The 26,951-nt window shown below is 41.3% G+C and overlaps 1 protein-coding gene across 3 annotated transcripts; it reads right to left on the bottom strand.

Annotated features, from left to right (window-relative positions):
* Positions 1-778: 778 nt before the first annotated feature.
* On the bottom strand, positions 779-26,951 carry nap1l1 (nucleosome assembly protein 1-like 1). 3 transcript variants are annotated; one of them, XM_020649528.3, is made up of 16 exons: positions 26,830-26,951; positions 19,614-19,652; positions 17,724-17,812; positions 15,288-15,390; positions 12,119-12,260; positions 11,266-11,358; positions 10,779-10,907; positions 10,514-10,585; positions 10,274-10,413; positions 9,313-9,458; positions 9,199-9,218; positions 8,439-8,561; positions 8,141-8,173; positions 7,494-7,544; positions 5,187-5,223; positions 779-2,583 (listed from the first exon to the last, which is right to left on the bottom strand). In XM_020649528.3, exons 2-15 carry the CDS (start codon positions 19,628-19,630, stop codon positions 5,218-5,220), a joined length of 1,164 nt encoding a protein of 387 aa, XP_020505184.1. In that variant the 5' UTR covers positions 19,631-19,652; positions 26,830-26,951; the 3' UTR covers positions 779-2,583; positions 5,187-5,217. The 3 variants fall into 3 exon arrangements, with proteins under 3 accessions (XP_020505184.1, XP_020505181.1, XP_020505183.1); XM_020649525.3 differs by lacking the exon at positions 5,187-5,223 and having other exon boundaries at positions 26,830-26,950; XM_020649527.3 differs by lacking the exon at positions 5,187-5,223 and having other exon boundaries at positions 11,278-11,358; positions 26,830-26,950.

Below are 26,951 nucleotides of genomic sequence, written 5' to 3'. Positions count from 1 at the left end.
GCCAAACCATGACGTCTCTTCACACCTCTCGTTATAATTACTGCAGTGTTACCATGTGTAATATAACTGCTGAGGCAGATCTTTCTTTTTTTAAAGGTCATCTCTGTTGCTGTCCTCTCCACGGTTAAGTCCACCCAACAGCTCTCTTACAGAGTGTGTGTGGTATTTAATGTTGTCACTATTTCATTACAAACCAGATTCCCCATGGAGGCCAGTAGGTGTCAAGTCCTGAACTGTCTTACAGCAATGGCGCCCTCTACTGGCCATGTGCAGTATAACCTTTATAATAATGATGTACTGACTTTTCTAGATCTAATAAAATCAAAGGTTTGTTTTATTGTCAAGCTGGTAATATTTTCTTTTTGAGTCTTTCAGTTTGATAGTGAGAAATCTTTGACCCCAATAACATCACTAAAAGCAAAACATGTTGCAGGTTTATTTTTGGTTGTCTTTATTATGACCATGTAGAGCAGACTATTTCTTCTAACCCTGGTTCATTTTAAAGAGTTTCTGACACTTTATCGTCCAGGAAAACTAAAAGGCTGCTTATTGAAATAAAGTGTTTTATTAACACATTTTAAAGAGGACAAATTCTCCCCCTTTTCAAATGAAACATCTGTGCTGTGCTTTGGTCAAAATATAACATGAATCAAGCACCAGAGGAGGTTTGTGACCCTGTATAAACCAGCTCTCTCTGAACGCTCCGTTTTGGTGTGTGTCAAGTTCAGAGCGTGTGACAATAGAAAGATGAAAACACAAACATGTAGACCACACCACACATGTTTAACCAATTTATTCATGAACATACACGTACAGTTATTGAGTACATTAGTATTTTTGTAGCATAGCACTTTGCCTTGACAACAGCTGCTCAGAAGGACCCTACAGAAACCCTCTCGTCCTTTTTTTTTTTTTCTTTTTTTAAATTTTAAATCCGATGAACATGATGTGAATACTCCCTGCAGAATGAGAAGTACCCTGCTCTCCACTGTGGACCGCCGACACAGGGCCTTTTTCACGACTTCAAACAAAAAAGGCCTTGAAGGATGGACAGGGAGGGAGGAGGGCAGGCTACGGTTCCTTTTTGGTCTCCCTCCTGGCGTTAAGTATTGCTCTGACATGCTTCTCTGTGGCCTTCTGGGTAACACAGAAAGGGGGTGGGGGGGGTATGGTGGGTGAGGGAGAGTGGTGGTTCATTGGCCTAATAACGGCCTTATCACACATCCTCTCTTTCTTTCACAGTGATTCTTAATGGAGTGAGACGTCGGGGGTCGGCGTGAGTCACACTGACGACACAAGAGGTAAACTGATAAGAAGGGGGGAAAGGGGGGGGGGGGGGGGGGAGAGGGGCTTGGGAGTTTTGTTATCCTGTCTTTGCTGTGCTACATCTGCTCAAAGCTTTCTCTGAGGACGCCAAGTGTGCCTCCTGCAGTGAAGAAGCCACTTCAGAACCAGTAGCACATGTTGATCTCTCCACAGAGCGCACCCCCTTCTCCTTAAAGCAAGGGGACGTGAAACAAAAGTGCTGCTCACAAGGAATACTCAAACAGCCACCCGATGACAGGACGCCACTGGTACACAACACTAGTACAGAGTGCTAGAAAAGGACGACGGCGACGCCACTGTGAGAGCCTACGAGGAGCCTGAAGCACTCGGTTACCGGTTTGCCCCGTTAATTCCCTCTTCATGTCCACATTTGTTTTGGTATCCCCTGGAATGTTAAAGAGACTCGACCAGGCTGTGCTGAAGCCCTGGGAGCGATAAAGCCACTTCCTGTCAATTTTAAAGGTCCAGATTTTAAGAGAAGAGGAGCCTAACGGATGGTGCCGGCCAGCCTGCTTACTGGAATGTATCAAGAGCGGGGAAAGTATGAGCAGGGAAAAAATATAACACCGACTCCAGATCCCACGCTCAGCAAGATGAGATAGTGGAATAGACACTCGGCTGCAGGTCACACGTCCATCTCTGCTCCGTCACTCGACCTGGAAATGCTACAGTGCTTTTACAAGTGCTAAAGGCCCCGCTAAGAGTTTTTTTTTTTTTTTTTAAACGACGAACAGAAGGGACCAACCTGGAGCTTTTGTAGGAGGAGGTGAAGAGGGGGCGGGGATTGTTAGAAATTGACGCGATGCAGTCTTAACCACAGCTGTTGTCTAAGAGCAAATACAACAAAAGACTTCACAAGAACCCAAACTAGTTTTTTTGTTGTTTTTTTTAGCAGTGAAGAAACAAGTTCATGCTGTTCCAGGGAGATTTTTTTTTGTCCTGTATTCTATCTAGTTATTGTACAGAGAAGGAGGAAGAGAAGGAAAAAACAGGTCTAGTAAAATACTATGTATATCGAGCGACACAGCTCCCAGTATATTACCATTTTCGTAACAAAAATCTTGAAACTTTTTTTTTCTTCAAATTCTCTACCAAGAAAAATACAAAACATTATAAGGCGGTAAGTAACTATTTTTTTTTTTAAATGTTTTTTTTTTGTTGTTGTAATTTTTGAAGCCGTTACAGTGCAGTCGATCCTCAAGGCAGCCGGGCCGGGCTTCACTGCTGCTTACACTCAGCTGGGGGGGCTGCATCCTTCTGTAAGAGATCACAGGGGGGGCAGGGTTAAGACCAGAACGACTCCATGAAGAAAACACACACACACATATACATACACACAGCAAAGCCATTTCAACAACTTAACAAATCCAAACAACGTCTGAAAAGTGTCGAGACAACATCGTTAACATGAATGAACGTGGAGACTATGAGGCAGCCACATCAGACAAACTATGACAGCGATGGGGTCGAGACGGTTGCATCCTCATGAATGCAACAGGAAGCTGGTGCAGGTGTCCCTTCAACCTTTTCTGTCTTTGTGTAAATCACTGGAGATACATGGGTAGTTTGACAGTTTTGGGAAATTCACTTCATTTGAAAATAAGAAGCACAGTGACACCTCTTTTATTTTGTCTTTTGAGAATGAAGCTGAAGTCAGGAGATGGTTCGGCTCGCTCAGTCGTTTTAACAGTGAAATGCGTCGCTCAGGAAATCCCTACAAACAAGAGACACAAAACTAGTACTGACTGCCGGGACAGGTGACAACGAGCTATGGGATGCAAACATTTTGAGCTTTCAGTTATAAGCTCTTCATCCTCTTTACTTCCAAATTTGGCTGCTCTAATAGTATTTCAGACACTTCACTGCATGCAGAGAAAAAGCAGAATTATTAGAACGGCTGTTCACTGGCTTTATCACCCGAATAAATGACAAAACCCAAATCTGTGATGGAAGAAGACCAAGATAGAATCGGGTGAGCTAGTGACTAGCTACTGACCAAATAATCAGAGATAAAGTGCTCCTGACTTTGAGGAAAGACGAGGGGTGCTGATCTCATTGACTCCACCAAGAACATTATCAAGTGTATTTCACAAAAAGTCAAACTATTCCTTCAGCCAGTCAAATCTATACTTCCAAGTTGAAGTTACTGAGCACGTAAGAGTTGAGGGAGGTCAACCTGAACCTCTAAAGCAGAACAGAGGCCAGTTTTTCCCTCCTCTCCAAGTGTTAGACCTCTCCATATATCCCTGCTCTAATCATAGTTTCCTCACTAGCTGCTGAATTTCATGTTGCTGTTACAGGGACACGAATGGAAACACTTCAAACAGAACCTCAGGACATGGTGCTAAAATCAATTAGCTGCCAAAAACAAAGGAAACAGTCGAGTAAATAAAGGATGAGAGATCATTAACAGCCCATCATACAGAGAGAGAGAGAGGGAGGGGGAGGGGGGCGTCCTTCCAGCACACATTAGACTCTCCTGGAGGTGATGGCACTCTGCAGCTGCTCTCCGCGGGCCTGATGCCACACCGACTGAGCCGTGTGAGGTCGTTGTGGTCACTGTGTAATACGTTTGGCTGCAGCTGAACTCGTGAATATTCAGTCTAAAATTAGTTCTTTGTGCGAGACGATTTTTCATCAGAGCGTGAGAACAGCTCAGCGATGATGCGGCATCTGTTAGAAGACTTCTCTCAACATTTTCTTATCCACTACAAGCAATGACGTTTCTATTCAAACTTGAGAAAATAAGGTTAAACTTCTGACAATGTCGGCAGCCCCAGGGGAATATAACACTTAGATGTCTTTTATTCTATTTTGGTAATCCGCCAAATATAACCTGGTGCTTATTTTAGAACAGAAAAAGATGTTAAAGTCGGTTATTTAAAGGAGGACATATTATCCTCCTTCTCCACCTTTTCAAACAGTCCCCTGTGGTCTAAATGAAACATCTGTGCTTTGGTCAAAATATAACATGAATCAAGCACCAGAAGAGGTTTGTGACCCTGTATAAACCAGCTCTCTCAGAACGCTCCGTTTTGGTGTGTGTGTCTCTTTAAATGCAATGAGCCGCCTTGAGTTTTCCTGGTAGACATCACTCCTTTGCTGGCAAGAATAAAAATGGTGGACTTGCGCTAAAGTTTTGTTCTAGTCTGGGGGTGGAGTCCATGGGTGGAGATATCAGGGGAGGTTTTTTTTTGTTTTTTTACCAGAATCCCACTGTGACATCACAAGGAGAGCACATTTGAAACAGAGCATTTATCTCTGTGTTGTAAGACTTGTGCAGACCACAAACAAAGGACTGGATGGGTTTATTTCACATTTTGTGGGTCTGTAGACACTCAGGTTACCAAAATATATGTTCAAAAACACTGTACAAGTGGAGTTTTCATAATATGTCCCCTTTAAGAATTTAGAAGGAGCTACAGAGTGAAAGCAGCTGAAGATGACTAATGTGAACAGGAAGGAGGATATACAAGTAAAATGATGCTTAAATGGGTATTATAAACAAACATCTTAGACAAACGCACAGATTATGGAAGATTAAATCACAACCCGGACAAAAACTGAAAACTAGACGGCTTTTGTGGATGTTCAACAAACAGAAAAGGGAAGGTCCGACTCGCTTCAACATACAGAAATAATACAGGCGCAAATGCGAAACTCACTATGGGTTAAACTGCAAAAAAAAAAACACCAAACGGATGAGTTAGTAAGAGGTGCAGCACGGCGGCAGAGGAGGAGGGTGCTGATGTGGAGGGGGGTGCAGAAAGAAAAGATGGAGGGATGGAAAAACAGAAGAGGAGAAAAGGAGGGTGGTGGGTGTGATGGTAGTAAGCTGACAAGTCACAAGCTGTACCTACCAGGATAGGGTTATTTTTCTACTGTCACCACTTAAACCTAGTGAGGAAAAATTTAAAGAGCAGCTGACAAAAGGTGCCAAAGTGACCGGAGATGAAGACACATTAATGAATAGGAGAAAAAAAAATAAAAGCAAAACTAGCAGAATACAGAATGTCAAAGGCGTTTTTTGTTGTTTGGCCAAGAAGCAAAGGTCATGCTTTTTTTTTTTTTTTTTTTAAATGGCGGGGTGTCAAACTGTCAAAGCTGCTTCACAGTCAGGTGGAAAAAGCCGAGTAACCCAATGAAACTACACCGAACTAAAACCCTGAAGCAGATCATGTGGACTCATGACATGCCTCACACAGTGTAAAGCTTAAACTACACCATGTATGAGGAGACTTACACCTGTGCAAGCTCAACAATGCAAACATTAAACTGATTTTATTCGTAAAGAAGGCTGTGAAGCAGTAAATCAGCTGTCTACAGGAGGGGAGCCGTTATCTGTTAGCCTCAGTTAAAGTAGAAGAACAACCTCTCTGCAGATTGGAAATACAAGAGTCATCATTTAAACTAATTACTTTTGTGTCATACATTATTATCCCACAGCTTCTTGAAAAACAATGATTTTGAATCAGGCCCAATCAAGCTGAATGTGGATTACATTCCACACGAGTCCCCGTCCTGATGTTAAAAGCTACATCCACACTGCTATGTTTTCAGCTGTTGAGGTATCTTAAGCTAACACAGAACTTCCACCAGATACGCTGATGTGTGTTGCACGCCAGCTCCGCTCTGGTAGGGCTCCGTGCTTTCTCGCCGTCAACACCCAAAGGCTGTGTTCTCAGAGCACAGCACGTAGCAGTACGGTCTGACAACTGGAGTGCAGAGACAAAGGAGCTCCCGCAGTAACAGATTCATACACGACAGCACGAGTATTAAACTGTAAAAAAAAAACAACCTTATAAATACATCAACTAACTCACATAAGGTCAATGATCCCAACCGTCAAAACAAAGTATTTTATTCTGAAAATAAACCGGACATTTTAATGTTGTTTCAGTGTCTGACTTCCTGTCCTGCTGGATCTGCTTTGTTGTAGATTAATGCCCCGTGCTCTGGCCCGTGTATCTGCTGCAGAGAGCTCAGAGAGAGCTGAACTTTACGTGCGTCAGCTGGAATCTATCAGTTATAATCCAGACCAGGCTGCAGGTAGGACGAAGATTTGGGGCATAAGGACACTCGCTCTACTAGCAGAGCTTTTCAACAACCAGCAAAAACTGAGTTCTAAATAAATAAATCTACGTTGAGTTTAGAGTTTTTGCACAGTTGCATAATTACTCACTACAATAACAGGCTCTTGGAACAAAAAAACAAAAAAAACAGTACATGACTATTTTTTCCCTTTTGCACCTGTATGCATCAGTAGAATAAGAAAATCTTGATTTTTTTTTTTTTTTTTTAAGAATATTTTTGGGGCCTTTCGGAAAGCTGAAGCTAGACAGGAAATGTGAGTTGGAGAGAGTGGAGTATACATGCATCAAGGGGTCAGGGTCAGGAAAGTCCAGGACTGTGACCTTGCTGTAAGGGGCGCTTGTTGAAGGAACAGCAGCTAGCTTAAACATTAAGGTCAGCAGGGTCTGCCTCAGGCCTATTTGTGGGGTTCGGCATTAAACAACGTCCAACCTTTTTCATCCCACATACTAAAAACTAATTTTAACTAAAAGGATTCCCGCAGTGTGATCAGTGTGAACGGGTAGACGTAGAAACACATACGAGTGTGGATGTAGCCTTAAATTGACCTGATCTGTTGTTTGATTTGGTTTAAAATTTAGTAAAAACATGCAGTTAGACTTCACTAACAGGGAAATTAATCCTGAAAACATGAGTTCAGGGTTCAACCTGGTTAGGGCATAAAAAGGTTAAAATAGGGGACATATACTGGGAGTTGGAGAGTTTATTTTTGTGTCTTTGAGCCAAATGAAGATCACAGCAAAAATATAAAAGCTGAAGCAAACCAAAGCTGGTGTAGAATGAGATGCATTTGACAGTATGTATTCTGTATGTTGAACTCTTTGATTGTCAAATAGATTGAGCACAGCTGTTCTCTACCTGCAGCTCAGAAACACCAGGAACAAAAACACGTCTGTAACATCAACAGCGTTTGGGCACGGCTCTGATCGACGTTCTCTAAAAGGAGCTGCTTTTACTTTTTGGGAGAGAGCCGACCGAGTAGAGAAGAGCTGAGTCAGGTCTTTATAGAGACACCAGAGATCTTTACAGGGGGAGGGGCTGTATGAGTGTGTGTGTGTGTGTAGAGGTGATCTCACCTTGGGATCATAGTCGGGGTCGTTCTCCTCATCAGCCTCCTCCTCACCTTCCTGCACACACACAGAGTACAGAGACACGTCAGACTACTAAGTCAACACAACTGCACCAAGCATAACGCTGCGGGAAACAGATCTAAAATAAAAACTAACAGCCTGAAGAGTATCCGCTCTTTGAAGCAGAGAGGCATCTATCAAACAAAGATGTCTACTGTTTGTTTTGATAACCCTGTTTCTACATTTCTGATATCGAACCATAACATCAAGCATCATCTGATATTCTATATAATCTTTAGGTGTTACAGACCCTACACTCATAAAAATGAACATAAATATACAGTGATAAAAAGTGTCTGGATCAATGTGTCCTGCTTGCATTGGATGAAAAAATAGACCCAATATTTGTATTTTAATTACAGCAGAGAGAATCACTCCCATAATTCCCCGCCAGCCTCTACATCATCTTTTGTTATCGTTTTGATTGAGAGCCCCCTGACGACGGGTTTTAAATACTTTTTTTTACAGATTTGAGAATTAAAAATAATTTTGTAAACACAAGAATGTACCTTTAAATTTATCAAAAACAACAGTATACATGTGTAGTTTATCTTGCAGAGCTCCACATCTATTGCTGCTCTTAATAGTCTTACCTCATCATCTGCCTCCTCTCCCTCTTCATCATACTGCAAAACAAAAACATCTCCATTAGATTTTGAATATTTCACAAAGACTCACACACACAGCGTTAATAAACGAGGAATCCTACATGAGAATATAGTATTTACTGTGACGCCACAACAGGAAGTGGAAACATGAAATGATGTCTCTCTCTAAAGTCAAATGCACAAAGTTCTTAAACCTGAAACCTCACTCATGTCTGTGTTTGTTTACTTTACAGCCAGACTAAAGAGGACCAGACCAAACTCCAGCTGAGACGGCAGCACTCACATCGTCGTCGTCGTCCTCGATGGCCTCTCCTGTGAAGTAGAGCACAGCCCGGGGAACGATTCGCTCGCGGATGAAGTGGCCGATTTCAAAGTCTGCAGCCAGGACTGCCTCCGAGTCCTCGTCCTGAAGACAGACAGAGGGGTTAAGTTCTGCATTTTACAAACTGATGTTTCCCTGTGCTCCTTTTTGAGTATCTGTAACAAATCTCTCTTGATCAACAAACATCGGGGAGTTAAGAGGAACCTAATCTTTGCAGTCAAAAACATTGAATTTGAAACCAAACTTCTTTCATACTTGTTCTTCTCCATTATTACATTTATGCAGTTTTACACTCTGACCCTGTGGTTGTTTTGGTGGTTGTGAAGTATCATAGACATTTTTTTAACGGTCTTTAAACAACAATGTCGTCATCTTTTGTTCAGAAGAGGAAGCTTTATTGAAGCTTACATAAACCCTTTACTTATTAGGAGGATCAGGGCATTGTTGGTTTGGTCTTTTCAGGAGATTTCTGGACGAGAACAGGAGTTTATACTTTTCCCACTCATCAGTTAATCTGCTCGCTGCAGAGTCAAATACACGGCTGGTTGAGTGAGGATGAATTAAACAGTGAAAGATTAATGAGTGGAGACAAAGATCAGAAGTGAATCTTTGTCATTAAATGTTAGGCCCTCAGGAATCTCAGCATTTTGTTATTTTGACTAATCGGCTGATAAAACTTTTGAAATCTATAAATAAGTGTAGAAGAAGAGCTCAAACTCACCAAATCGCCATTTTCTGGAACTGCAAACGAAAAGAGAAAGTCACAAATGAGTTCAACCACACGTAATCATCTGAGAGTCATCAGGGTACCAGTGGTTCAGTTTTAGTGTCTTACCCTCTGGCGGGGTGAAGAAGTTGAAGAAGGAGTCGTTGGGGACCGTTTTGGTGACCGTCCTCACCGTGCCGCGGCCCTTGTGCTTCTGTTTCTTCTTGATGGTTTTCAACGTGACGTTCTTGCCCTTCGTCCAGTCGATCGTGCACCTGTGGTGAAACATGAGGAGGCGGCGGCGGCGAGAGAGAGCAAGGTCAGTGTCGCAACATGATAAATGTCAAATCTAAATGAGAGCTCGGAGCATCTTTTCAGAGCGCGACTGGAGATGATGATTCAGAGGGGGAGGAGCCAGAGACATGGGGTGTCGGGGCTTTTATCAAAATGACAGCAGTATTATAAAACGATATGAACATCTTTGACAACATCACATCTACAAACGACAACAATCCTCAGCATTCAGGGCTTTTTGACAGACCAACACAACAAGTGAAACCAGCATGAAAACAAATATGTTAATTGATTCTACTCTTTAACGGTCCAGGGACCTAATATCGTTTGGCCAAAATAACTAGGGAAATGTGTACATTTCTTTTTTATCTTCAATTTAAAAAAAAACACATTTGATTAAATTATATCTTACTTTGGTGACTGTGAATCTTTTTCAGAAATCCAATTCTTAAAATGCTCCCTACAAAGATCCTGTGTATCTACAATCAAAAAGCAGTTACTCTGCATTTTTGGTAGTTTGGCAATATTGGGTGTCTAGGACTTCTATTATGTTGCCATGGTAACAAAAGAGTTGTCTTTATTTTCACAGGTATCATATCTAAGTTAACATTTCCGGTATCATGACAATGCTCGTCTGCAGACATTAGTGAAGATTTACTTTATTGAAATTCTGTTTTCACACTCTTGTTAATGAGTCATGCAACACATGATGTAATAAATAAATTAATAAATACTGCCAAGACTTTGACAACTGAATTAACAAAATGAACATAAAGCTGCAATCTGAGATGCTCACCCTGTGCAGCACATGATCTCTGGTCCATCAAAGGAGAAGGGGTCGCTCTCGTCCGGCTCTGACCTCATCTTGTAGGTTTTCGTCAACACTGTGTTTGTGAAGAAGTCGTTGGCCTCAAAGTGAAACTCTAACGTGAAGCTCTGAGGAGGGAGACCAATCAGAGTGGAGCATTTTAAAGAAAGTAAACAAGGGAATCGAACCGTTTAGAACAATGTCAACATGAGAGTCGAGCTCACTCACCATGGGCTGTCCTGGATCTGAGAATTTTACTTTAATATCTTGTAAATGTTTAAGGATGGGTTCATCGTGTTCCTGAAGAAAAAAATAAAATGACAGCTTTTAGAAAATCATCCTACACTTAAGGGTTGCCATATTTCTTCACCATAACACTTTACACAACTTCGGCCAGCAGGGGGCAGCAAACCCTGTTTTTTTTGTTTTTTTTACTTTAATGACCCAACACCGTCTGTGACCTATTTTTTAGCAGCAGTGTGGAGGAAGGTACCTGCAGCATGTCACTGAGCAGGTCCACATTTTTGAAAACTGTTAACCAGAACTCGGGGATGCCTTTGGGGTCTTCCTTCTCCTCGTCTTTCTTTTCCTCCTCTAGCTTGGCCTTCTCCTTCATCTCGTCCTGGTAGAGGAGACAGTTTCTCTTTAAAATAATGCATGCTCAACAACATTTACTTTCTGAACATCACATCATGTGAAGTGGAGCCTTTGACAGTCCACATGCTTAAAGACAGGACTACAGACTGGGAGACTGAACAAAGAAACACCGACTGACTTAACGGTGCAAAAATAAATAATCTAAAAAAAAAAACTAAAAAAAACCCAGTTTCTCTTCATTAGATTTATGCTTTAAGGTGGGAAAATTCTCTTCTCAATGAGCCTCCATGCTACATGCATGAAATGTGTTACTTGTAAAAACAAAAAGTGAATCAAAGTGACGAGTCAGACAGGGAGCATGCAGGTGTATACGTCACCTGTACCTGCTTACTTACTGTCAGCTCTTCCTCTTCATCTGCCTTCCATTCACACTCCTCATCTGTGGGCTCGTAGGCTGCTTTCACAATTTCACTTCTCTGTGAGAACGGGAGAAAAGATTGAAGTTAAAGTTTGTACCAGCTGATCAATGTTACACCAGATTTCAGTTCAGCAAGCATTAAAATCCCACGTTTGCTTTCATCTGATGGTTTTAATAAAAGGTGTGATTAGTTTCAGTGGCAGGTGCGAATGTATATGACATCTCTGCTGACCTGGACCACCGGACCCAACCAAACCCACTCTCCTGCCCAGTCCAGTGCTTTAAGTCCTGCGGGTTCTCTGAACTTGGAAAACCTGCATTTTGCTTTTTCGCTCCAAAAATGTGGAACAATTTACAACACTCTCTCAATATTGATAATATTGCTTCTCTTTGCAGTAATCCGTTTTATTTTTGAGCTTTTGAGTCGATCAGACAAACTGAGCTGCTTGAAAAATCCTGACGTTGTACTGAACATCAAAGGTGTTGTGTGTTTGGGAGAGAGGGAGGGCTTTTTTTTTTTGACTGTATGTACAGGAGTAAGTAGGAGTTAAAAAGCTTTAACACGGCACAACACTCAAGGATCCAAAATCTGAGAATGCAGCAGACATGTTCGTAAGTCACAAGGCCTTTATCAACAGCCACATTTACTTCCAGAGTTGTAAAAAAAAAAAAAGCTGATCCAGTAATTAAGTAGTGAAAGATATGCATCAAATTCGAGTTCCTAGAAAAAGAATCATGACTTCTTGTCATACGAGTCTTCCTAACAGATACAAACTACACATAAACCAGTTTGAGCAACAATAGAGAAAACAACGTACTTTGTCGAATAGGGGTTGGTAGAGCGCTGCGTACTTTCTCTCCAGCTCATGGACTTCTTCGTAGAACTTCGCCTCAATGTGGGCGCATTTGACCTGCAGGTTCTTGAGGGCGTTTACACGTCTCTTTACAACCTTTGGTAAACTACAACAGAAGAGACAAACACAGAAAGAGACATGAGTACATACTGGGAAATAAGCAGTAAAACGGCAGTAATTATCAAGTATTAAGAGATGATTTTTTGAAGGGGGGGGAGGGGGTTAAAAGGCTGGAGTAATTTAGTGAGAATTTGATGGAAAATGAACTCTGCTTGCCATAACTGCATCTAGGTTGCACACCCAGGTAGATTTTAGCTTTGCAAAATACTTTAAAGGCTTTTTTTCAGTCAATTATGTCAGCTTAAATCAGTCATTGGTTGATTGGTTTCTAATCTGTATCACTAATGTGCCCTACAGATTCTTGACTGACATGTGCCTGTGTCTGTACACAGCCATGGACCATGGAGAAAAACACGATCCTACAGGCCTCAACTGTATGATTGAGATGTGTGGTTCAGAAACAGAGATGCCTGACATTTGAAAATGATTCATTTCAACCTGTGGTTTTATTTCATGACATGCTTCATAATCCACTTGTTTTGCAGATTTTGTTGTAGTAACTCAATATTGTGTTAATGTGGGGTTAAAGCCTTGAACAAAGACGATCGTCTGGATAGTGGTTCCCAGACTTCAAGAACTTTAACGATGCTGCACAGAATCAAGTTTTCCCCCACACTGTGGGAAATCAAAACGCCCGCACTATGCTGGCAGGGGAATTCATGTTTGGTCCAAATCGCTGGGATGTCGTAAGTGTAGGGTTTGTTGGTGCCAGACACTTGACATGTTGATCAAAGAGCTGCTTGCTGATGGTTTTTTTTGTGGGGAAGAAGAGGATCAGTGGGTGGCATAGCCCTGCAGCCAAGACACACAACCACGCTCACTCAGACGCTAATATCAAAGACTGAACCTCTGCTCGTGGGTTATTTTAACATTTTAGTTTCTGGTGCATTCTGTTCATCCATGAGTATGATAAGCCGAGTATTCACATCATCCTGGACTCTGACTGAAGTATAACACGGCATTAAACTTTAAGACGAAAGTGGGTACAAGTTTAATCAACCACTTAGGAGACTCATCCTTTAAACTCCTGAAGGTTACAGATGACAGAACAATAATTCTCCTCATTAGGATGATTAAGACTCTCCAATATGAATTGGAAATGTATCCTTACTACCTGGAGCTGAACTGGCTTATAACAGGAGTTCACTGTCCTCCATCACTACAGATAACAGTACAGTTACGTCTTCTGTTATGGAAATTATTCCCAGGGCATGAAGTGGGCTTAAACGGCAGACAGAAACATGTTCTTCCTGCAGCAGCTCAGGAAGTTCAAGCAGCCTCAGGATCTGCTGATCTAATTGTACTCCACAGAGATCCAGTCTGTTCTCTGAACATCCATCACTGTCTGTCCTCGCTTTCTGTCTAGTTTGGTGAATGATCCAAACCAGTCAGGACTGCAGGGGAAAAAAAAGAAAAAAAAAAGACCTCAAGGTCAACCTGTCCTCCTTCAGGGCGTAAACATCACCAGAGTCAAAAGGCATCAAACTAAGACAAAAACTAATCCCTCTTCTCCCCTCTGGCAGGCGCTATAGACCTCTGTATACCATAAACTCTCAACCATTTCGTTTTGCTTTCAAGATATGAAGAGAGCTCCAGATATATCTCCTCATCAATAACCGTGTTTGTTAACATGTTTTCTGCCAATAAGTGATTCTGATCTTTTTTGTTTTCATCTTGTCATCATACACAATGTCCTGCACATTAAAACACAAGACAGCTGCAAATTCCCATTGTGGCCTGTTACAGGGAATTCATTAGTATGATTCTATGTACAGGCTTTATAATGCTGCATTTTCACAGCCATGTTTATCCCAGGAAGCTTTTTTTGTTTTGCATTTCTGTGTGAAAGATTTAGAAGGGGCATTCTTACATCAGTAGCTATGTTTATTCAGGGGCTACACCATTGACACCTGCTGGTTTTATAAACAAGCTGCAGGGACCTGACAAACTGGAATCCAGCTTTTTGTACTCTCAGGTCTCCCCTGCTTGCTTAGCCATTTTTGTTTTTAAATCAAACGAAGCTAAACAACGGGCAGGTTTTAAGCACACTTCATACGGGCTGTCTGTTTAAGCTGTTCTTAAAGTGATGCCTGTGAAGTTTGGCCAGATTCTCCTTTTGCTGCTTTGCTATTGAGATGACCAAATGTGGGCTGAGACTCAACATCATGTGAGCAGCTCAGCGGTCACAGTTAAATCTTTGTGCTGAGACATTCAGTTTGGGTTAAAACATTTCATTTGTCTTCACCTTTGGTTTTAATAAATGTATCTGCTACCAGACACTGCAGCTAAAATGAATCACTGAACTTCTCTTGAACTTGCATTGCTGCTCAGCGAGGCAGACTAAACACTCTAAAGTAATTATCATGTAAATATGCAAACAGAAAGCAAAAACATCCACCTACCACTGAGGTGTTTGCTCGTGTTTACAGCCTACAACTAATACCCCACAGCAACAGAATTTTTCAGCGAAGTAGTGCATTATTTCTGATTAAAGAAAAGTGTTTGGCAGCATTTTGCCAGACTTAAATGCACATAGTTTGTTATAGTTACACGTATCATGGATGTCTGAAGGAAACTCATTTCCTTGTTAGTTTAACAGTTATTAAAACTAAACTAGTCCAAAGTGAGAAAAACAATCAGTCAAACTTGAGCACAATATAATTAAAACTGTCTTCGGGTGAATGATGCATTTCGCTTTGCTGAGCGTGGCTAACGTTAGCAGTGCTAGCACCACCAGCCTTTGGTGGTCCCTGCAGGTTACCCTCCAGATGCCTGGGGTAAAATGTGGATTCGCACTGCTTCGGTTGATATGCCAGTTCAACCTGACACAGCCTTCATGTGTTTTTTTCCTCCATTTTCTGGATCAAAACGCTGCTAAACAGCACTGCATGTTCCCTGCTTTTAAGTCCTTACAGATGTTCAACAGCTGCTCTATGGGGACTCTGGGCAGGGACACAGCTGCATGTATCGTTTTGAGGATTAAATAATCACTTAAGACTCGTTCATGACTCACCTCTCGATGTACCCTGACGGTGAGCCGTTCAGACCGTCCAGCCTCTCCTGCAGCGCTGCCAGGATCTGTGGATTCTGCATCATCTGCACGGTCAGCTGGCGAGCTAAAGACACAAACAAATACAGTCAGATCGAGGCTGATTCATTTGACTTTGAAAATTAGTTTTTGGGAGGTTTGATTTGATCTTGGACGAGAAACACGAGATGCACAATAACACCACATTGATTAATTCAAGATGGTTGTCCTGCGTTTGTTTGGACCAAAATCAGAGCAATATTGTTTTGAGAGATTTAGAAATTGCAGAAAATCAAAGGAGTTAAAGGCTTTGTGTAATTCATCTACAGTACATATAATAAAGCTCTCTTATCTGTGTATTTCTAGTCATCTTGACACTGCAGTTCCTGCAAAATGACTTTAGCACATGAGCACCAGGGAAGGTATTTCAAACAACAAGACTAGCTGAAAAGTCACTGGAAATATTTAACGATTATACGAAGAACGCAGAGTTTGCACGCGACACTTTCTTTTTGTCAAAGGAGTTGTCAGCTGGAGAATCTTCTGCATCCTTCTCTTGTCCCAAATCTTACAGCCCCACACCTGTTTTACCTGCACCTAGTGCTAATGCTACTTTCTTTTTGTTTTTTAATGCCAGTTAGCAAACTAGCAGCAATTACACAATACATCAAATCGCTGAAATTCCTCCTTGTTTTTATAAAGTAATGACTATTTGAGTACTCCAAAATCATGATGCATCCCTTATTTGAACATTTGCAATAGTTAAACAATGTTACTTCATCCTCCCTAGAAACATCTAACGTGCATTACCCATCTCATAATTGTGTTTACCAGAATATTTGAGCAGGGCGGAGCAGAGTAAACCAGCACACAGTCACATCTCAGATCCATTTAAACATGTTTTTTTTTCCCCTGATTATTTGGCCTGTGGTGTAATTTGAAATAAGTAAATAAAACCCTGAATGTATGCATGTTGATACATTGCACAGACTGAATTAGCAGTAAAAGGCTGCTCTCTTGGTGTAAGCAGACAGGTGACAGATGGTACCATCCCAGTGTCCGACACACCGCCTGCACCTATCAAAGCTCCGTGAGAGTGCTGCTGGCAGGTGAGAAGATTAAAAGAAATTGGAAGTCACTTTTCCCTGTTGGCATTTTTGCTTGTAATGTGTTATCAGCTAGCATAGATCGGCTGTCCAAGGCTCAGCTTCCAGTCAAATAAATACACCTCCGCTTGTCTGAATTCACACAACACAATCCGTTTCCTGGATGCTTCGATACAAAATGCTTCTTTTGGTGAATACATCAGTGAGGGGTCAGCTACTGCAGGGCCACATGTCTTTTTGAGAAGACAATGAGTGCTTTACTCTTTGTTTGCCTCTTTTGTCCACCAGGCAGTGTCCCTGCTGAATACCAACAACTTTCTGACTTCTACCCAACTAAAACTTCAGAATTAAAATGTTCCTAAATTACCGTATTGACCCGAATATAAGAAAAGTTTTTTTTCTTATAAATATATCTGAAAAGAGGGGTCGTACTATATTCGGGGTCTAGGCATTTAAACAGCAATATACATCCACAGCAGCAGTTGGCGCTAAATCCACGAAACCTGAATGTAACTCCTAGATTGCCAGCTCTCTGCCCAACTCCGCTGGTTTGTAGCACAGGTACATACATGTTAAGAGTTTGGTGCAAAAAAAAAAAAAATAGGGTGTCTCTTCAGATGTGCGATTGTAGATCAGTCACACTCTGCAATGACATCTCAAATAACCTACAAGGCTACCTTAAATGATCTTTAAGCAGTCTAACTGAATTTCATTCTGGAGTCAAACCCACAAGTTTACGACAAGCAGTGCGAGTTTGCGCTGCATGTTAATACTGTCAGGCTGTAACTGTGTATTACTCATGCATTTATAATCTGCCTCATGTAAGGCTTTCCTCAGAGTGTGGTCTCGATGACAGATTGGTCGTAGGAAGCCAGAATGAGCCTTCTTTCAAGTCTGGTTTTAAATAAAGACTAATCAAACTTGCTATAAATAGAGATGACCAAACAGCTATCTATATCTGTATCCACAATGAGCCGGAAGAAGGCTAATATGTGAGAGAAACTGAATCATAAATTGAGCCATGAAGGCGGCATAAACAGCATCCAAGATCCCAGAATAAAAACACATATTTCCTCCCAGCTCTAAACTACAATTCAACATTGTGTCATGCAAATAATCCTGCTGTTTTAATACCTTGAAGAGACACAGAGGTCAGACTGACTGCTGCCAAAATGACACTTTTATGCACCTGAATGATTTAAAGCTTGTACACAGCTCTTGAAATAATCTTCTCCTTGGCACATAAACACATCAACACAACCGTAAATGAAAATATATTGGCATAAATCTGTAACATTTTCACAGAGAGACCAACCTTTGCTGTTTTCATCTTCTCCCGTCTCCTCCTCTTCCACATCCTCCACATCCTCCATATCTGCCGGGTCCATCTCAGCCTGGTCTTTACTGCTCCAGGAGACACAGAGAGAGAGAGAGAGAGAGAGAAACAGAGAGAGAGAGAGAGAGAGAGAGAGAGAGAGAAGGAGGGAAGGTCAGCCAAACCACAAGACACTTCAGTTTGTGCACAAAATTAACACCAGCCAACAAACTTTCCCTGGCATGTTTCGTGTCAGGCTGCCAGGGACTTAGGCCACCCTTCAAGCTGTTTAAGATACTCATGGGACAAGGAGAAGACCCCCAAGACTCGCATTTTATCCTGCAACCAGCGGCCAAACATTGTGATCAAATTGCCCACAAACTGCCTTATAGTCTCGCTTGCCAAAAATATTACCCACTCATTCGTGTATACCGTCAATACGTCCAATTACATGAATCATTGATATAAAGGCAAAAAAACTCAACATGGCATTTTCTGTTTTGTTTGCCAACTCCACACTGTCCTTTTGACATCATGTCATGCCTACAGCCCCCCCCCCCCCCCCCCCCCACACTGTTTGGTGCATGTAGAAACGTGTTTCCCACACAGACGATACCTGGGCGGGTAAATTTCCGACCTGTTTGTATTTAATCTTTAATTCATTCATAAAATTGCTGCGTGCACGAGAGCAAGAGAGAGAGCGCGATCAAGTGAAGACGTGCGTGAGGATTTCAAAGCTAAAAAAAAACCACTTCCAAACCAAGAGAGCAGAATCACATCAGCAGAGAGAGGTCCACCGTCTGTAGATCTCTTGTGAATGCGCCTTGCTCCTATCAAAACTGAAGCTTCTCATGGCTTAATTTTTTAAATGTCAATGTACAGCTGCTTGCTGCTGATTCTGTGCTGAACTCCTATAGATAACAGAATATCGAGTGGACCTTTAAAAAGATGCTTAGGTATCGCGTCATTCTGTGGGAAACACTGTAGAAACAGAGAAGTCGGGAAGATTTAAGTGGCAGCTTGTCCTGAAATTATTTATGAGCGCAAGTGTGAATAAGGATTTACACGGACAACACGGCTTTGCTGGTACAGCAGGTTTATGTTGTTCTGAGCTAAAAAAAAGAAAAGAACTTGTGATATCTTCGTATTAAAACGAACAAATCTGTGTTGACAGGAAATAAATTAACAGGAAACTCTCATTAGCTCTTAAGGAGTTAAAGTAAGAATGATCTGGTGCAGCTATACTGAAATGCTTCACTCAATGGATATCTGAAGGACAGGGCTCTGTCTTATTCTCTTCACAAACAATACTGCCCGTCTCAGCAGTTAAAGATCCAGAGGCTCCAGTGTAACTCCAGCAGTGATCAAAATTGCAGGCCTTTGTTTTTCTACCCATGGTGCTGTTCAAAGCACTGAAACACGACACCATGCTTTAAGATGCAGTGCTGCAGAACACAATGATGAACACAACACAGACAGCCTCCTGTCTGTCTGCAGGACAAAGCTTAACTTACAGAGTTAGACAAGCATGTGTGTGAGGCGGAGGGAGATGGTACCCTCGCTACTGCAGCATCAATCTTGTTTAGAAGCATAAAGATGGATGGACGGATGCCACACACGGGGTAAAGATAGCATCGTCACCCTTACCTGAAAAGACGTGTTGGTGAATGTTCTATCTTTCCCCCGGGTGTGGCGTCAAAAATAGCCCGGGGATAAGTAAACAGAGCGTGCTGTGCTTCCCTCCGTTTAATCATGTTGTATATCTGACCATGGCAAAACAAGGCAGGTCACAGCAGGGGATCCCTGGCATTACAAACTTTAGACCTACAGAGGAAATAAGAGAGCAGCCGAGTGTTTGATACAGGGCGGCACTGGGAGAAGATTACTTACTTGTCGATGTCTGCCATCTTCGCTGAGTCTCAAGTGATGCTAAAGGGAGAGAGAGGAGAAAGTAATTAGTTTACCTAAGGACACAAGCTCATTAAATTTTGACTAACATTTGACTGCTAGGAGATCTGGGTCAAACAGCGTTTGCAAATAACTCCTCATGCTAATTTTAAGCTGCTTAGAGAGAGAGAGAGTACTACGGGGTGATGCTAAAGTTAGTAACACATAAGAACAATGGTTAAAAACAGCCTCATCATTTTTAAAACAAAAACAGGTGTGTCATCTGAGAGCTGCAGATCTTGGTACATTTTTTTTACATGGTGTGTTTTATTCACACGACTTGAATTAAGTTTTGGGATGACCTGGGCTGATTATAAGGTTCTACTTTAAGGACAACACTGGCCTATTTTAATGGATTGCGCTGGCTAAAACAAGCACAGTGCTTACCTGACTGTACTCTGACTGCTGAAGTTGGATTGCTATGCTTGTTTACAAAAGCCAGGCTTGACATTTGAAGTGAAATAAGTGTGAATAACAGTTTGTTTGCGTCAGTGGGTGACCGATCTGACACCTGGTTGGTAGAATACAGTGATTGTACTCATGCCTTTAAATCAAATTAATAAACAAGGTAGCAACACATTCAAGAAAAGGCTTCCTTTTCAGCCAGCACTGACTGACCCTCCCTGAAGCTGAAATAAAAAACTGCAACGGCAGAATAAGAGACTTATTAACGGATTTTAACTCCACTGTTCGGTTTGTGTTTGTACAATACGACTTTGTATACTAAACAGGCAAATAGAGAATAAAGCTGTTGGGTGTGAAGTTACCAAAATAGCGACAGCAGACTCAGTGGCGTTGCTTTGCATAGCAGCCACGCTTGGCTTTAAGTGTTATTTTTTCCAATGTCAGTTTGTTGCGTCTTTATGCAAATCAACAGGCTGAAATTGTTTGGAGGCTGAAGCAACAGATTGTGACGAAATCTCACCTCTTGGGTAATATTTTTAACTTTAATGTCAACATGGGGACATGTAGGAGTTGGGTTCCCCCCCCCCCCCCCCAAAAAAAACTTTTCAATTGGTTTGATAGCATCTTACCCTCCTAAAAAAGTAAACTTCAAAAGATAAGGGTACAACATTGAAAAGATACTACAGACACACAGGGGTGCAAGAAAGATTATCTTTCAAAGAACGCACAAATACTGCCTGCTGACATGCATGCTACCTTTAAAAACAAGGTTCCCACAGGTCCACATTATGCACTCCATACAAGATATTGGAAAGTCACATCATGCTAAATGCACTTCACCATGTTTTTCTAACTCTAACATGTGTCCCTAGTCTGTCTACAAACCCCCAGATGATGAGAAAAGTCCATCCTCTCCATCTTTTGCCTGCTCCACTTTTCAGAAAGTGTGCTCAAACAGGCCGTTTGGAGATTTTTCCTTCATGACATCACAAAGGGCAGTAGCCCCTCCCCCAGGTGGGTGACACTCCTACAGCTAGGTGTTTGTTCTGCCCTCTGAGTCTGCCTTCTCACCATAAACAATAGGACATGGAGCGAGAAAGCCAGAGACAGAGAGGGGGCGTGGTCAGACACAGCTCATTTACATATTTAAAGGTACAGACACAGAAACAGCCTGTTCTGAGCAGGGCTGAAATAGAGGGGTTTATAGACATGATCAAAAACAGGATCAGAGTTTATTCAGAACAAGGAACTTCACAGACATGTTTTGGGGACTTCTGAGACTTATTTAAACTGGTTGAAAAGAAGGAGAATATGTGACCTTTAAGACCTGCTTATGGGATGCAAAGAACACTTCCTTTTCTATCCTAGTTTGTTTTTAAGTTAAAAATTTATAAATATCTAAATATTTTTAGAGGGGGGTAAACGACACTACTCCTGCAGAATACAGCTCTTTGCAATACCTCCTTTAAGAGGAAATGAATATTAAAAAGGAAATCCAGCTGCCAACAATACTTCACCAACAGCCTGCATCTAATAAAAGATCAAAGAGCAGAGCTTTCTTTAAAATAAGAAGAAAGAAACCTAACTGGCAGCTGAGCAAGTTGCTCTTTGAGATTGTCTCAAACTTTATGTGTCATGTCAGCAATACAGAAACATTCCTTCAAATGTACGCTGCAACTACAACTACTGAATAAAAAACAGCCTGGTTGTCACGATGAAAAGGTTTCTCCAGGATGCAGCCTGACTCAGCTCCGCCTCCTATGTAGACATCTTGAGTTTATGACAAAGTGTGTAACCAAAATAAGAGAACTAAATAGGTCCAGCAACATGGAAGGTTAATGTTCGCTGCAAAGGTTCAAATTTTAGGTCACCTGCCACCATGACACATTTCTTCTAACTGGTAAAGAATATTTTTGTACAATCAGGGAATCAGGCTGTATTACAGAAATCTATATTTGTACTTTCAGGTTACCGTGACTCAGTGTTTACTGTTTACAATTGGCAGGTGAGAAGACTCTGAATCTAAGACGATGAAACAAAATATTTACCCTGCTTGAAAAACGAGTGGTGCAATAGAATATCAGGTTTCAGTACTAATGTGTGATTTAGTGACTCTCCCTGATCCCAACACAGCACAAGATGGTCGTCTGTCTATATATTAAAAAACATTTTACATCATGTCTGTGCATCATTTTGGAAATGTGAAGTACTTAACATGGACTTTGGTCTTCTTTCAAAATAATTAAGTGTGATGCAGCAGCGCAATTAATAACATGTCAATTCTCAAAAAATGATAAATTGCATGATTTATTTCCTGCTCTGAGTGGATAACAAAGATTTAATTTAACCCTGATCTTGAATGATAGCTTCTGAAAGAAGTCCTTCTGTCTATTGGTATAGGCAGGACGGGGTCTGACTGTGACTCATTCCCTCTCAGAGGAGTTTTCCCTTCAGATGAGATTGATAACTATGGCAGTCTTTCAGAGCGGGGCAGATAGTGGAGACCAACACAAGAGGATCTTCAGCCATTGTGAAGAACAAAGGTATGAAGACTCGAAAGTTTAGCAGGAGTCTGTTTGAGACATATTCACTTTTCAAGTAAACTGGTTTTATGTGCAGTTCATTTGAGGGTAAAACTCACTGAACGGACCAAGATGTCACAACCGATTCTTGTTAAATTGACAAACCTCCAGATGTGTAATAACTCACTCACAGACTTCAGTTTAACACGTGTTGTATAACTTTAAGTGTTAGCATTCCTCCAGCCCCACATGTCCTGCCAGGTCCATAATTGATAAGAAAATAAAACTACCAAATCTGCAGCACAACAGTTAATAGATAAATTATTTTGTTTTCCTAGTTTCTATTGTAGTTTGATATTAAGAACACATCTGAAGCTACACTGGGTGAGGAAGGAAGTCTGTGACGTCTTCATCTCTGACTATTAACTTCCTGCAGCTGATAACTGCAGCAAGTTTCTGCATCCCCTTGCTACCAAATCATAACAATAGTCTTACCAGTCACTTGAAGTGTTGCATGTACTTGCAAAGCAATTTCTCTGCCTGATGTATGCAAACAATTGTGATTTAATCTTAACATTGCACCTCAGTTGAAGGTGGATCATTTCAGTTGCACAACTGACCTTTAAATCAGCTCACAATCTACACATTTTTTTAGGATGAGTAAGAACGAACATCCACAGATGAATCAAATGACATTTAGCAAAATAAAGCACTGACACTTTAACAGAGGTGACCTGTACCCAGAAGAGGATTAGGCAATGTTTCTAAACATGGCTTAGTTGCATGACATGCATAAATTATGTTACCTTTATTAATCATTAAAGAATATGGATTATCATGATTTTTATCTCTACATGAATTGCTTAATTCTAATTTAAACACACACATTCATGAGGAGCATAAATGTGACGTTTCTAGAAAAAATAAATCACCTGCTGCAAATGAAAATGAAATTTCACTATGTGGCAAAGGCTACTAATCCTGGTTTTCGACTGCCACCTTCCTGCTGACACGCCTTCCTGTCAAGTCATTAATTGCGTTCACCGGTCATCCCGAGGGAATATCAGTCCATTATTAGATGATGACACTTCAACAGCTGCACTGATCTGCATCCCGAGGGCCCAAAGTCAAAACCTCTCCAGTCACATATGATCAGAAATCAGCCTCACAGGCGACACAGAAACTGAAGAAGAAGCCCAAGATTGTTTCAAAAAATGAGCAAGACGGATTCCCTTTACGCAGAGCCATCACATCGACAGCATCTCCCTATACATTAGCTGGCCTACATTCAGCTCATACAGAGCTGATGTGACAGTTCACCAGGCGCTGTGCAAAGTCACGTGGCAGATCAAATTGTTTCTCCCTCCGTACGGGGGGATAACTGATGAAAAGAGCTGCCTCTGCTTTGTGGTTTTAAACATGTCCCATTTCTCAAAACCAGACATGCATCCTGTCGCTTTTTAAATACGGGAACATACTTGAACGCTTTAAGGACGATCCAAATGCACAAGTATGGAAGCAAATACAGAAGTGTATGCTCCACATCACCCAGAGAAAATCTAGGGTGACACACTAACTGCAGCTTTCTTGCATGGTCCATTATAATCTCTAATTATTGATGGGAAAGTACAGTAGAAAGCTCTTAGCAGCAGCCCATATTTTTCAAAATGTATACAGTTACATAAAATGTGATGACAGGCTGTTTCAAGTCCAGATCAATAGATGCTTTTTAAAAAGGACTAAAATAGTTGCAAGGAGACAATATTGGATGAAAAGCTTAATAGGGATGAACGGCTCCAGACCTTTTAAAGACTATAAATGATGATTATAAGAAGCACAAGTGCATGAACGTCATGTAGAAAATGAACATGAGGGCACATGCAATACAATACACTGATCTGCAATTTCAAAACAGAGACTCAGCTTCAAATCTCAGGAACAGAACATCTCAATGTGACATCATAAAGTCATTACCGAGTTGTGATTCTAGACATCGCTTACTTATACATGTTCAGTTTTTTAGGGTAAATAACACTGAACTTAAAAATGTGGTGGTCGGTGTTTTCACAACCGAGCTTTGCATGCTCACTATGATGTCATACGTTAAGTATTTCTGAACTACAACAAAGCTACTTGAGGGGAAATGATAGCGTGGTAAATGTAATCTACTTCATTCATATGGCATTGGGAATAAATCAGCTTAAAGAGTACATGTGACATAACAAACAACAACTAAGCAATTAAGTAACATAGGTCACACAGGCCATTACATAAACCTAGAAAATTACAAATGCCTGGCTTTGTGGGAAAATGTGAGGAATGTCCACTTTGGATTCGAGTACAGCGGATGATTTGAGTACGAGTGGTACATGTATGGGGGTTGCACAAAGCAGGATACCTCAGTGAGCCAGGTACATTCTGACAACATGCCTCAACTACTCTCCACATTTGAAATGAGAAATGAATCATGCAGGTCAGAGGACGAAACAGACAGGACTGGTCAAAAGGCAGAGCAGAGAAGCAATGCTAAAATAATATTACTTGTATTTTCAGAAGTTATTTTCACAACAGATGTTTGCCTTTCACCGTTTAAAGCTAAGCGAATATAAACTTAGTAGTTCAATTCTGCTGTTCTCCTTTCCTAAATACGGCTAATTCCTAAAGCTCAGACCTGTGTATCATCTCTGCCCCGACACAAAACGTTTAAAAAAATGAATTCATAAATATGAAATAATAATCTAGGTAGGGATGTGGCACCCAGCAGGTAACTCAGAAAGTCAGCATGTCAAAACTTCTGTGTTTGTTTACAATGCCTATAATTCTATACATAAAATTTTTTTTTAGGGCATGCCTGGTAGTATAGTAGTATTTAAACTTCATTGATACCCATTTTAATGCCACAGCAAGCCAAAAAAATAGTAGATCGACACTTGATATAGAGTATTTTCTTGTTGTGCAATTTTCAAAATATGGAAGTACAAATACTTTGGCACTAATATGATGCTTATGTCTTTATGCTTTTTAGATAAGTGTGCAGGAGGTTGCTTGCAATTTATTGATGGATTCATTCTTTCCGCTTCTGTGCACCATCACATGTCTTAACTACATTAATTTAGTTCTTTTTTTTTAAAGCATCGGTAGTTTTCGTACCATCATTAAAATAACAATGTGTCATTTAGAAAAAGAGTTATAGAAAAGTATCAAATTTAGACATTTAGACATCACTGATTATGCATAAATAATAGACTTTCTTTAAATCGTATTTCAGTAACAAAAAGCCAACATATTACATATCCAAATGAATATCCATCAAGCAATAGGTGTTCATCAGATGTGGGTGTATTAAAAACCTGTCTCTTTCCAGGACATGCTTTTCTCCTCTAATCCTGCACAGAGACCACGTGTTGCATGCTCAGGTCCATCAATGACTGACAAGACGCCCTGACACATTTTATTAAACTTTATTTTAGCCTCAACCTGTTGGCACATCTACCTTTCGAGATGTTGCAACACACGTCCACCCGCTTTCTTTGCACACTACCCCAAATCAGGGCTCGTAAACAGGCCAACTTCAGCCGGCCTGCCCGGTCTTGTCCCCGCACTGCCTGTATGTGTGTACGGCTAGTTCAGCTAAGCTAATGTGCGGCTAGCTCGATGCGCACTGAGTGGGAGGAACAGCTTCTCTGGACACGGCGCCGTAAGCTCGGAAATACGGGCCGGTTTAGGAAGTGGTGCCAACCCCATCAGCACCGTGTTTTAACCGGCCAAAGTTAAGCAATATCATCGGCTATTCAGTCAAACCTAATCCTCATTATGTATCCTTAAGTCCAGACTCACATCCCATGTTCTCCACCCTCCAAAAAAAAAAAATAAGGTCAACTCCAAAAAATAAAATTTTTAAGACACGTGTCAACAAATGGCCGGCATTAAAGACAATTACACGACATTATCCCTTTTTTTATATGCGTTTTTGGTGAGACAATCGGAGGACAAAGGGTGCACATAGAAATCCCTGTTTTTATTATTTTTTTTCCTCGTTAACACACATCATGGTGGAGCCCCAATGGCTGCTGCTTGTCTCACTTCACTAGCATTAGCAGAGCTCCGCCGTCTTCCTCTGCTGTCGATAATTCAAGCAGCACAATGTAAAAAATAACTTCTAAAACGACAAGCAACTTTAGGGCGTTGTCACCGAGGCCATATGAAGGTCCTGTCTCCCCACCCCCCCTTACCTTGGCTCTGTGGGCCGGGAGGCTGAGCTGGTGAGGCGGCGCTGCGCAGTGAAGAGGTCCCGGGGAAGAAAGAGACTCCGCTCCGATGGCGGTAAAAGGGGAGACAGATCCCGCCGCCTGCG

The sequence above is a fragment of the Labrus bergylta genome, chromosome 23 (assembly GCF_963930695.1).
Source record: "Labrus bergylta chromosome 23, fLabBer1.1, whole genome shotgun sequence".
NCBI classification, from domain to species: domain Eukaryota; kingdom Metazoa; phylum Chordata; class Actinopteri; order Labriformes; family Labridae; genus Labrus; species Labrus bergylta.
Note: the sequence above shows the minus strand (reverse complement) of the source record. Positions and strands in the feature narration are given on the sequence as shown.

What these genes read in the sequence shown, in the direction of transcription:
- nap1l1 (XM_020649525.3), bottom strand. An exon ending in CCGTCAGGGTACATCGAGAG is followed by an intron (nt 12,261 to 15,287) that starts GTGAGTCATGAA and finishes CTTCTGTTGTAG; the next exon opens with TTTACCAAAGGTTGTAAAGA. An exon ending in GAGAGGAGGCAGATGATGAG is followed by an intron (nt 7,545 to 8,140) that starts GTAAGACTATTA and finishes GTGTGTGTGCAG; the next exon opens with GAAGGTGAGGAGGAGGCTGA.